This window comes from Eschrichtius robustus, chromosome 5, assembly GCF_028021215.1.
Source record: "Eschrichtius robustus isolate mEscRob2 chromosome 5, mEscRob2.pri, whole genome shotgun sequence".
In the NCBI taxonomy this organism is placed as follows: Eukaryota; Metazoa; Chordata; class Mammalia; order Artiodactyla; family Eschrichtiidae; genus Eschrichtius; species Eschrichtius robustus.
Window position 1 is genome coordinate 69987815 of NC_090828.1, and position 13735 is coordinate 70001549.

At 37.1% G+C, this 13735-nt stretch overlaps 1 protein-coding gene across 1 annotated transcript in view; it reads left to right on the forward strand.

The window, feature by feature from the left end:
• KCNH7 (potassium voltage-gated channel subfamily H member 7) overlaps positions 1–10509 on the forward strand; it is a 445052-nt gene extending 434543 nt beyond the window's left edge. The window contains exons 14-16 of the mRNA XM_068543961.1: positions 1198–1366; positions 8679–8871; positions 10240–10509. Of these exons, the coding sequence (XP_068400062.1) occupies positions 1198–1366; positions 8679–8871; positions 10240–10509 (632 nt within the window). The remainder of the gene's footprint in view (positions 1–1197; positions 1367–8678; positions 8872–10239) is intronic.
• Positions 10510–13735: the final 3226 nt, after the last annotated feature.

Genomic DNA, 13735 nt, shown 5'->3' on the forward strand with positions numbered 1-13735 from the left:
ATGTAAAAATGAAGACCAGTTCTAGACAGTCTTTTCCTCCTACCAGCCCTCCCAGTGAGGAAAAGACGCTCCTTCTTCATCTCTGAAATAAACTCCCAACTCCACTAGTATTTTTTCCTGGGTTTTATTTCCCAGCCTTTTAATCATTCTAAGCACTTCTCTAGATATGTGAAATGTAGAGGGGAAGAAAGCGTAGCAAAAGCCATCAAAAGTTTGTGACAGAAATGAGAAGGAAAGTAAGATATTATATTTGCCCTCAAATATTGACAACTTGCAAATACAGATTGTAGGAGAAACAGTAAATTAAATGAGGCTCAGAAAATGAATCTCTGCAAGGAAAATGATTAAAACCTTGCTAGACTGAATTCTTCAAGGGCAGGGCCTATGTTTTCTTCATCTCTAACTCCCCCACGTTTAGCCGAGTGTCTGGAACATAGCAGACATGCGGACCATCTGAAAAGTGGACTTGAACAGATAAACAATATGTTTTAAAGTATAGCAGCATAAAAATATTCTAAATAAAAGAGCCCCAAGAAAAAATATTGGAAATTAATGGACAGAATACGTTAAAGGACAGTGCAGAAGGAGCTACAAGGAAACATAAAAACATGAAATAATGTCATAGGACTAGAGACTTTAGGACTCTTCCCATCTTTAATGGCTCATGGTTCCTTGGCTCTACTTTGAGTTGGGTTGGCCTAAGGGAATCCCTCTGAAGAGCATCGCTTCCCCATGGCTGTCTCTTCTTGAGCCCACTCTGAATCATGAAGTATGCAAATTATTCTAGTTGAAAGAGCCCTAAAATCTTCAACCTGAAGTGCATCAGGACATACAAATGGTGCTGTTTCTTCCCAAATGTAAAAGCACAAAGTCATTGCTCTCTAACTACAGTTCGGATTGGCCATCCATGTTTTCCTCTTAGCACAAACTAGAAAGAAGACAAAATTGTATTCAAGACTCATAACTGGCTGTATGTTTTTCTTCGTATGGAAATGGGTGCGGGAAGTGGCAGACAGGATCGGGGTGGATGAGATTCAGCTACCAACTGGTTGTGGCCCCTGGACAGGTCCCTGAGTCACTCTGGTTCTCTGTCTTCCCGTTAAACTCCAAGATCCCTTCCTGCTTGTATCGCGGATGTCTCTGGAGCTACAAATGGGCACCCAAAGAAGCTGACATCCATCTTGCTGTTTCCCACAGATATCGCTGACACCAGAAGCTGGGAAAGAGAAACTGCCGGAACTCAGGCCGATGAGTCTAGCCCCTCAGCGCTTCCGCGAGCTGCCTGGGGGATCTCTGAAACCGAAAGCGACCTCGCCTACGGAGAAGTGGAGCAAAGACTAGATCTGCTCCAAGAACAGCTTAACAGGTATAAGCAATAGCCAGGCAAAGGGAAATCATAATGCAAGCCCTTAGCTGGGTCTAGCCTTACTCTTTGTAAATAGCAAATTCGTCCTACCATAGGTGGCATATACACTTCTTTAAACACTTACTTATTTAAAAGAAGACTAAAAGTTGACAGAATTATTAATCTGTCTTGCAAGGAGCATTTATTTAGAACGCTTCACACTTTTGGCAGCATGAATCCACTTTTTTCTTTACTTGTCATAAAATTAGTATATATCATCAGCACTGGCTGCCTAAGAAACCTCCTTTTTTATCCCCTCAAAATAATTCATATTTAGTTTGTTGACTAACACCCTTCCTCTTTCAATCCTCCTTTTACACTTTTTGGTTGTTCATGGTAACTTAGTATGTGGTACGGTATTATTTTAAGAATATTGACAAAATGATTTAAACATTTAGTTTTTCAGCCAACTTGTCAAAAATGTGATTGAGTTAAAGCCCAGATCCTCTCCATTTTCCCTCCATCTTTGATCTCTAACTTTTTAAGATAAAGAGTAAGTTTTGGTTTTAGGAAGGATGGAACCCCTTAACCCAAATCTACATGGATTCCTTAAAATTAAATTGATCAGTGACATTCAAGGGAAAAAAAAGTAGATGTATGAGTATGATACTGCTTTAGTTGTGTTACATGTGGAAAGTGACCTCGATTCAAGGTAGTTTCCAGGACATCACTGGGCAAGGTATTACAGTAGTCACAGACAGAAAACTGCATGGATTAAACTAAAATGTTCAAATCACAGGATTTACTAAATCAATTTAAAACACACAGTGAGTGATGAGGAGCACCAGATGGGGTAATTAACACATTTCTAATAAGTGCAATCCTGGTAAAAGAACCATACAACCTGTATCCTGATTTATGCAATTTTATATATATACCTCATCAGCCTTCCAGGCTGATGATGTGGTTATGAGGACCAGAGTTTAGGTTTGCACAAAAGGGGTCCACAGATTAAAAAAAAAAAAACCCAGTGCCAATGACACACTTGCTCTATCACAGACATGAAAGGCCAAGTACACCCGGCCACAGCTGTGGCATTTCAGTTAGCCTGCCGAACAGCCATGTGTTTTATTGGCCTTTATAGGTAAAAAACTTGAGGTGTCAGAAGGAGCTTATACTGTGTGTGTGTCACCAGTGGGTGACCAAACTTGGGGGTGGCAGTCATCTACCCAGAGGTGACAGGAGAATAATTTGTTCTTTCCATCTCTTTCCATGTATAAGCCATACTCTGGTTTGTTGCATCATATTTCTATTCTATCTCTGGGATGTCTTGCAGGTTGCTAGCATGCTGTGTGTATTTAATGTATCTTATGAATTCTGCCCATGTGTAACAAGCTACTTGCTTACTTGTTCTCTATACTTACCACATTCTATGAGTTTTGTTTATACTACATAAGCTAGCTATCTAAGCTTATTTTTTCTTCCGTGTTTTATCAATGCTGCTTGTAGTTTTATTGGTATTTTAAATCTTTATGCCCGAATTGAACAGTGTCAAACAATACAGTAAACATAAAAATGTATGCACACACACATACACTACCATGAAAGATGAATTAGCAATTAAAACAGACAAAAGGAATTAGAAAACCTACAAATTTGTAAATTAAAATAAATTTGTATGCCTTAATTTCAAACAGAAGTATGACAATACTGTATGAATTAAAGATTTAATTTTGTATTTTTTGTTTTCATGTAATTTTATCAAAGTTTAAAAGTTGAAAAACTGAGGTCTATATCCCATTCTCAAGTGCCAAATGAAAGTCTTGTAAAATTGAAACTTATTTGAGAAAATTAAAACAAACTATCATTTACTTAGAGTCAGTAATTCCTAATTAAGGTTTAAGAACTTGACATGATCATACTTATTATTGCTCAGAGAAGCATATTTAGTTAATTAGTACATTTACTATCTCTCCCTGCTATTTATACCAAGCTACATTGACCTTTAAGCCATAACATATATCAAAATATATACAGTACACACAAAAGAATTGATGAAAGTGTGATCTCTGAAATTTAACTTCCTTGATTCCTGCCCATTCCTTTATTGTCAAACATATGGTATGCATTCAATTCCTGGAGTAAATGGGAAAATTACTGAATGAATGGATTAATGACAGGGACAGCAGTGATTTCTTCAGCATGATACTCACACAGCACTTGCGATTGGTTAGCCTAGATTAAAGTCATAACTCTTCTACTTAACTACTAATAGGATGACTAGGTCAAGTCATTTAAATTTCTCCAGCCTCAGTTTCTTTCTTTGACCTATACTGACCTGCAATACTGTTGTAAAGACTAAGGTAATACATGTGGAGAGTATATATGCTACAAAATAGAAAGTGTTGTAATTAGGTAAAATATGATTATTTTTTCTTTATTTTTTTTGGCTGCGTCTGGTCTTCATTTCGGTGCGCAGGCTTCTCTCTAGTTGTGGCATGCAGGTTTTCTCTCTCTAGTTGTGGCACGAGGGCTTCAGGGCGTGTGGGCTCAGTAGTTGTGGTGCATGGGCTTAGTTGCCCCGCGGCATGTGGGATCTTAGTTGCCCGACCAGGGATCGAACCCATGTCCCCTGCATTGGAAGGCGGATTCTTTACCACTGGACCACCAGGGAAACCCCGGTAAAATATGATTAACAATGAACTTAACTTCATTTCTATTATTGATGTTTGTCTGAGTATGTTCTCTTACTTTTCATATGTTTCTGTGTTTCCTGATTTGGACCTTTCTTCTGGATGAAAATTGAGATTTTTAAGGTTCCCTTGTTGCCTCGTCATGGATACCAATCATTGCTGCTAGTGTAAATCAAAGATTACTGAAAATACTTGCCTTTAATGTGTCCTGGGGCTGAAAGTGTAAACTTTTAAGGGCATACACATCCAGGACCCATTTGGCTTGCAACCGTACTTTAATACTAATAACTCTTATTACTTTATTACATTAGTTTTAGAATGAGTTTTTTATGATACTTTTTTCACAGCCAAAGTGCAACTAAATCTTTTTTGACATGTCCTAGCATCTGTATGTTTTTTAACATATTTATTTTCTTTGACTAACTTCTTCCTATTTAGCTCTGAAATTGTCACATTTTATTGCCTGACTCAGCTTAGCCTCTTTTGGATTTAAAATCCAAAACATTGCATTTTTACTGCACTGCCATCTCCACGAACCTCTTACCTCCAGTTTACTCTAGAAGGCAAAAGTATAGAAAACAAGTTTGAAGAGGGCAGCTCACTTTAGACTTCAACTTTGCAGGGTAAGAATCCTGGGACTCTTTCAAGAGTTGGGTCTACTCTGTTTAGCCTCAGTATTCTGTTCAAGTGCAGTAGAACTGTGAATTCTATCCCGTTTGTTTCGCCCAAATACACATATTAAGTACACAGTGCAATAAAAACAAATATAAATGGTCTATCTTGAATCGTCCTGGCTGCTGCTGCTGCTTTTCTGCTTTAATGGCCAATTAAACTATATGCAGGGTTAAAAGTTTACATAAGAAATGTTCTTACATATTTATATATTATACCTACAGATATACATATATCGGGAAATCACTAATTGTTGATCCTAAAGCAGTGCTTCTCAAACTTTAATGTGCTTTCGAATCACCTGGGGATCTTGTTAAAATGTAGATTCTAAGTCTAGGTCTGGAATCAGCAGAGATTCCACATTCTAACAAGCTCCCAGATTTGACCATGCTGTGCATAGCGAGGCCCTAGAGGATGTAAAAGCTTTCAGTGATGATTCCATCCCTTGCAGAACACTGTGCCTGGTACACTGTGGCTCTTTGAGTAAGTGAATGAAAACATTCGTTTTACACAGCTGTATAGCTATGTTGGTGTAGGGGAAGAAAAATAAATTTTCCTTTACCTTTCTGAGTTCTTGGCTGAAACCCCTATAATAAAAGACAGATTAATAAGAAAAAAACAAACAAATTTATTAACATGTATACCTCACGTACACATGGGAGATACTCAAGGGAAAATTAGTAACTCCCTGAGGTGCTTAGAACTGAAGATTAAATACCATCTCAATAGGGAAAGGGGCTGGGGGATGTAGGTCTCCTAGAGGAGAATGAATAATCATTAGGAAGGTGAATGGGTCCTTAGAAGAATAGATGGGAGGTATGATAGTTTGTGACAAAGTTTGTCTCCGTGTGATGCCTCTTCTGTGACAAAAGTCAATCTTCCCTGGTTGTTGAAACTCCCAGGGAGGGGATTTATGACAACTGAGTTCCTTCTGGAAGATCTGCCTTTAGGCAGATAAGGGAAGTTCAGAGAAAGCTTTTCCCCACACTTGCTGTTCTCCAAGTGCCTATAGCTTAAAAGAATCAATATGCCAAAGTGGCTTGTTTTGGAGTGGCATATGCCTTAACTGACAAAAAAAAAAAAAGTTATAAAATTGGGTTATTCTTTTCTGTTTTAAAGACAAAGCTGGACTTTTTCAAAATTCTCTGTAATTCTTCCAGAGTAGAGCAGATTACTTGTGTCATTAGAAGAGTCCATTCCAATTAAGCTGATAGACCCTAACCATAAAACATGAAAATACAACCTAAGCATAGTAAAGAAATTCCTCACTAAAGCTCTTCTTTGTTGAATGTTTTAGTCTGTTTGGGCTGCTATAACAAAAATACAATAGACTGGGTGGTTTTTAAACAACAGGTATTTATTTCTCAGTTCTGCAGACTGGAAAGTTCAAGATCAAACTGCTGGGAGATTTAGTGTCTACTGAGAGCCAGCTTCCTGGTTCATAGACGGCGGACTTCTCACTCTGTCCTCACATGGTAGAAGAAGGAAGGGAGCTCTTTGGGGCTCTGGTTTATGAGGCACTAATGCCATTCATGAGGGCTCTACCCTCATGACCTAATCAAATCCCACAGGCCACACCTCTTAATACCATCACATGGGGGGTTAGGATTTCACCATTAGCATTTCAACATAAACATTCAATCCATTGCATTGAACTACCCAAAATATCAGATTACTGGTTAATAAAACCAAACTAAGGTTTGGGTCAAAGTCACTGCAGGAAGAGAGACCACCACCTACACAGAGTCTGAAGTATTATCTCAGAAGGGGAAGTAAGAAGTAGGATATTTATAGGACTTTGGAGCCTGGGCCTTTCAAGGTGGGAAACTGAGTGGATCTGGGCGAAGTTCATAATATAATAGTTCAGAATTGATGGACACAGTGAAAGTGAGGACCTTGAAGCAAGTATGGATAAATACAATTTGTTTGATTAAGCAAGTTTATTTGTTCAAAAGAGCAGATTGCTGTCTCCAGTGAGTTAATCTATAGAAATTTCCTGAAGGAGTAAAGTTATTTATTCCCTTAGACTTATTTTTCCCAGGCAGAGTTTTCCTGGAACAACTAAGTCATGTTGACAGAGGTGGTCTGCTGTCTTAGCTAAGTCATGTGGGCACAGTCCTGTTCTCACCCTGCACCAGCTGCTTCACCTGCATGTGATGGTCTTGTGTCCGGGAATCCCACTCATGGTAGCACGTTGCTATTACACACTTCCAATAGGTCTTTCCCTCATCGACACTATTCAAATAGAATCTATGAGACAGAGATCCTGTTTCTTGGAGACCCCTACTGTTTGACAAAGGTTTTGTGAGGACTCAAAATTGTTAACATAATTTTTGACTCTCTGTTGGGTCTTGAGTCCCATTTGTTGATGCAGTTTTTATTATTCCACTCCCCACGCCCAAAGCCTTTTACATGTAATGTGTAAGCCACTCCCTAAATATTAAATGCTGTTAATGATGGGATAAATTCATACAGAAATATTTACAATGGATGTAGAATTTTCCTTGGGGACTCAGAGGAGAGAGAAATTAACTCTGAATAAGGGAAGATTTTGGGGTGCAGATAAAAATTTGTGCTGTACCTTGTAGTGTGAAAGAAAAAATGGATGCATAATAAAGTAACGAGTCTCCTCTGTTTAGTTGGCACCATAAAAATATTAGATTGGAACAATGGGTAACAAATAGATAAATAAACTAGTTGATAATTCAAATTTTCTTTTTCAGTGTGTGGTTTTGACGTTTGCAATGCACAATCATGTATAATTTATAGCTATTTGTTTAGAAGACACTAAGCTATATGGCTATATACACCAAATATAGAAAACCTGCACAAATAACGTGTTATCATGATTCTCAGAAGGAAGATTTGTAGTGTCAATGTTAAAAACTAAAAGGAAAAAAAATGATTTTTTCTTACGTTGTCCAGGTTTATTCTCTTCTCTCAAATCAAAGGCTAAGTTCTCTCCACTTTGAATTTCACAAATACAGCATGTATATAACTGAGCAAAATTAGTCTGTGATTTTAAATTTGTAGTAAGATTTACCTTTTCCTTGCATTTTTCACTGAAACAAAATAGTAAGCACAAATAAGTAAAGAGTTAAAAGAAAAGTTTTCTAAAGAGGCATATGGTCCAAATTTTCTGTTCTTATACCCACATAATCCTTCTTTAATACTGTTAACACATGCAAAGGAGGGGAATCAGATCCATTGTATTTTGCTATCTTTCCCTTGAATTTTAATTTAAAATGAGAATGAAATTAACAGGCCAGTAGGCTACTTGTGAGCTTTAGGGAAAAAAATGATCAGACTGGTATTTTGCAAGCCAGATGTGTTATAGAAGCAAGTGAACTTTTATGTTTGGTCTGTTTCTTAATTACCAAAGGCTCCAAGCTGTAGATGGGAAAGGAATTTAGCATTTGACAGTACTTAACATTAAGGAAAGAATACAATGAATGATATACAATATTTGATGTTTGTAGGAGAGAGGTAAAGTAAAATATAGATAATATAAAATTGGAACACATAAGAAATTATCCAGCTGTTGCAGCTATAGGAGGAGAAAAGTGCTATGAAATCTTTTTAAACAGTAAATAAAATGTTCACAAGAAACTGACCAAAACCTGATAAAAAGCCCAGAGAATGACTGATTCAAAATGGATTCTGAATGCGTTTTACATTTTGAAATCAATAAAGCTTAATTGTAAAAATGTAACACAATGTGCACTGTGAAAACGTAGCCTCTTCATTCAGCTGTTTTTTTGTTAAGATCAACGAACAGGAAAGCAACGATCTTTATCAGAGCCATTAGTGAGGTACAGAAAGTGAGCATCTCCGTGCTCCCTCTCCTGTCCTTCTTGTTTAAAGCAGGGCCGTAATTCTGTTCTTTGGTGGTGCTGCAATTTTCTCAAGTGCTTTGCAATCCTGGACAATTTTAGGACTGTCTTCCCCCATTTCTGTCTGTCCTGCAGACTTGAATCCCAAATGACTGCAGACATCCAGACCATCTTACAGCTGCTGCAGAAACAAACCACTGTGGTCCCCCCAGCCTACAGTATGGTAACTACAGGAGCAGAGTATCAGAGACCCGTCATCCGCCTGATGAGAACCAGTCATCCGGTAGCATCCATCAAGACGGATCGAAGTTTCAGTCCTCCCTCACAAGTGAGTATAGATAGCGTATAACCAAGAGTGTCTCTCAGTGTGTTTCCAGGGACCACCTGAATCAGAATCACCTGGGCTGCAGTGGAAAATACAGATTCTCATCCCCATCTCTGTTTTTCCTCAATTAGAACATCTGGGAATGAGCCCTGTAATCTCCATTTTAAACAAGCTCCCCAACCCCGACCTTTGCCTCCGATTCTTTTGCTCATTTAAACTTTGGGAACAATGGACCTAGAAGAACGATCTTAAAACACTAGTATTTTTTTTTTTAAAGAAAAAGCTATTTTTTCAAATACCAATCTACTTAAGTTTATAAATGGTAGAGCTTTGAAAGCTAAGGATTAGCCCTGGGTCCAAAAAATGCTTCAAATAAAGGTTTGTAATTTGCTCTAGTGAGAAGAGGCACCCTTGAGCAGGGTCTCAGGAAGGAAGGGGCAGAGGAATAGCAGCAATAACAAGCAATAGCAAGACCTGAGATCCAAGTGTAATCAGACTAGTAACCACATCTGTGCCCCACCCGTCACCAGTGAGCTCTAAACTTTTCTCACCTTGGTGATGGTAGGAGGAATGTTAGTGTCCTTATCCTTCCTCTGAAGTCCTGTGAGGAACCCTTTGAATTATGTTAATATGAAAAGTCCAACTCCTTTGGAATTCTATTTTGGGAATCGTTCTTAATTACTTAAACACTGTGGCCAAACTGGACCTAAGAACAATGATTTAAATAAGAACCATCAGAACTATCTTGTAAAAACTTTTTTAGAAGTTTGGGAATTGAGTGCAAAATGCTCTGGGGAATGAAACTATATTAATAGCACGAGGTAATGTGACTGAAGGAAAATAATGCAATTTTTCTAAAATATGAAAGTAGAGATAATTTATCTCGAGTTTTGAATGGCTGGGAAACATGCAAAACCATGTACTTTGTTTTTTGCTTTCAGTGGATTTAGATAATATTTTCTGCCAAGGGATGGGTGATTTTCCTTCCTTTCTTTTTTCTTTCTCCTTGTTCTCCAAATGTACTGACCAAATGACACACCTTTTGGATCCCAGTTTTGTTGGGAATTTTGAATTAAACTCATCTGGAAAACTCAATGTGAAATATTGTGCTTAAAATAATAATAATAATAATAATCTGATACGGCTTTGGAGTAAAATTAAAGATCTTGGAATGGTTATATAGGATTATCTAAACTGATACGTGACCTTCAGTATCTTGACCCACCTTTGAGAGGGAAAGATTGGTTAATACCACTAATCAAATACAGATTTATGGAGAAAGAAAACATGTTTAGATTTCATGAGTGTAATTTTAGAAATATGTCCAAATGAATTATAAAAACATGTTTTCTTCTCTTTTCTTTCTATCAGTGTCCTGAATTTCTAGACCTTGAAAAATCTAAACTTAAATCCAAAGAATCCCTCTCAAGTGGGGTGCATCTGAACACAGCTTCGGAAGACAACTTGACTTCACTTTTAAAACAAGACAGTAATCTCTCTTTAGAGCTTCACCCCCCGAGGCAAAGAAAAACTTGCCTTCATCCAATTAGGCATCCTTCTTTGACAGATTCATCCCTAAGCCCTGTAGGAATCTTGGGTCTTCATAGGCATGTTTCTGATCCTGGTCTTCCGGGGAAATAATCATTTTGTACTATTTATTCCACATACAATGTAAGTGCTTTTAATGGCTGATTTCCTTTTTGTATTTAAATCCTCTCTACTTGACTCAGGGGCTCACAAGTTACCATTATATGCAAAAGTACTGTATATTTTCCTAAATTGAAGCTTGTAAGGTAAAATTGAGCAGTTAGGATGTAAATATATATATGAACTCTTTTGTTCCAAATGTTAAAACTGCCAGCATCTCAAGGCACCTTATTTTTTATTTTTATTTTTTAAATCATGTGCATGTTAGGAAACTCCAGTTTCTCTTGCATGGAGACTCCTATTAACTGCTTTTACTAAACCCATACTTTGTTATGAAAATGCCTTCCAAGCAAATAAGAAAGCAAAGGATAAAATTGTTCATGGATGCAACTCAGATGATCCTCAACTCGTGGAGGTTCAAGGGGGAGATAGGGAACTTTGTCACTTTTGAGGACAGATACCCTTCTGGATTGAGATGTTTATAGTGAATTACATTCATTCCCGCACGCTAAAAAAAAAAAAAAAAAAAACAACATACAGTTTTAGTGTTATAAATCTCTGACAGTAGAGGAAACCATCTCCAAATACATGAATATAGGCCAGCTTTAATGAGGGCAAAAGGGCCTTTCTATTTAAAATTCTGTCTCTAACTGCATTCACAAACTCCCTAAAATTTTTCCACTGGCACGTTTCCTTGAATGCTCAGAAACAAGTTTCTCTAATTTTTCTTTTTCTTTGGTGGGGGGGCGGGGTGGGAGGGATTCTTCTTCAGAACTGCTAAAATGCTACAGACGCAAACTGATATCCACAGCTTTCTTCTGACTCATATTTTAAGGCAATCCTGAATTTGATCAAAAGAGTTTATTGACGCATGTTGTTTTCTTTCCAAAAAATGTACAATTTTAGTTGATTTGTGTGGCAAAACTAGCTTCCATGAAGTATATGCCGTGCTATGGCTTTCTAATCCCAGCTGTGAAAGAACAACGTGCATTTACCTACGTATAAAGAAAATGCACAAACCAGCAGAAAAATTTTAATTTTATTTGGTTATTCAAATACATTTGCTAATCAAAGAGTAAATGAAAATCTATCCTATATGGATTGGGCTGAATATATATTGACTCCAGAATATCAGAATATACCATGGAATATATTTTAATATATTCGACTGTTAGATTATTTTGGGGGAGTGGTGGTATATGCCTCTCATAAAATCAGGGTACAGAAAAATTACAAGTTAATTTAAGATTCTGATCAGTCAAATTCTAGTTGAGAAATTTTATTTTTCAATTCATTTGAATACAATTTTTAACTTATTATGGACTGGCCCATTGTATCCTCTCCTTCTGAACAAAATTGTGAAAATCCTTGGAAGTTTCTTTATCCTTTACTAATTTTTACACTCATATATATTTTTAAAGAGACATTATATCTGTGTACATTATTAAATGGATTCATATCTATCCCTCCAGGATAGAAATATAATCTATTGACTTACTTTTACCTTTGACACTAGAATATTAGTTTCAGATACAGGCAATTTATTTAAATTTCCAAAATCTTTGCACTAGTTAAAATATGATTAAAGCGACCTTAAATTGCTCCATATATGTTTTTAATGGTTCCATAAATTGCTAATCTGGGGGGATGCAATCTGTAAGCACAGGCATGTTCTTTATCCCTGCTAAATTTGTGCAAACAAAAACATAAACGGTCCAGTACACATGACAGAATGACCAGTCAATTCAATAAAAGTATAATAATTCTAACCAGCTTTCCAAACCATTTGGTGTTATGCAGACAGAAATTTAGGGACTAACCGATGGTTTCCTTTCCTCATGCAACAAACTTTTATGGGTACCTAGCAGAGAAGAGAGAAATGGCTGCCTCTGATTCAGAGGACAACTTAGGGATTTTACTTCCATATTTAGGCAGATTTTTGCAGCTGCAACAAGTTTCATAAGGATTGTCAGTCCAAGCTCCAGAGAAATTCAGAATGAATTCACCAGAGAATGTTCATTTGTAGAGGGAGAGGATTTGGCAGGTGAGGAATTTAGATCTGATTGTTTGATTAGTGAACGCTTCAGCTGCAACATTTGGTATGACATGCATAAAATTCAGCCTTCCACACATAGAGTCTCTATACTTCTTTATAAAAACTAAGCACGAAGAAATAGGAAGATGGGGAGGGGTGTGCAAGCATCCAGATTGTTTAAATTCTAGTACAACATAAACCTTTTTTCTTCTTAATTTCTCAGCATAAAAGAATTGCTTGATAAAATCTCAGAGAGTTGGACAGGATTTAGGAAGGCCCATTCCTACAGGATATTAGCTTTAAAAGAGCCCAAGCAGTATAAAGATGTGGCGAGTCAGGCATAAAAGTCAGAAGACTCAGTGGTTACAGTGACTTAAGCCAAAGGAATTATCTTAATTTACAAGATTCATCCTCCTGTCCTAGCCGAATATCTAATGCCTAAAGTCACTGTCACTTTCCCCATGGGCGGTAGCAAAAACAGTCTGAGCCCTCCATCTTGGGACCCTGCTGAGAGCCAGGTTTAACTGCGGTAGGTTTAACAGCAGTATAGCAACTGCTCTCCTTCTAGGTAATTAAAAGCACTAACATAATGCTTTTTGCCTTCCACCTAAAAAGAATATTAATATTTATATTAATATAAATAGTTATATTTAAAATAATATATAATATTAATATTTAGGTCTCCAGGCCTAAATAAAATGACATCTAATATCTAAAGTTTATTTGGGTTAGATGTTTTCTGATGGTATTATTTGCTGGGCAGAAATCTGAAAGACTTATCAGTTTACCCTATAGAGGGGTCCCACACTCTTAATTAGTTGAGAAAACCAGGAATGAAAAATGCTGATGAAAAATGCTGAAGCAATGTCCTTGTAGGGTTTTTAAATAATCACTCATTCAACAAACATGGGAAGGTAGGGGCACATCTGGGACAGTACAGTTTCTTAAGTCCATTATAATGGGTTGGTCATCAGAGTTGAACTTTCTGACTCTTCTAGTCAGAAGATAAGGAAACTGAGTCAGGCCATAGTAGAATTTGGTGTCAGGTTTAATGTGTGTATGAGGGTTGCTCACAAGGTCCTTTTGGAGGTTGATCTTTAGCAATGGTTCTCAAATGCCTAAAAGAACAAAGTCCTAATACAAATGTTATTTTAAAATCCCATCATATATTATCTAAGGATAAAA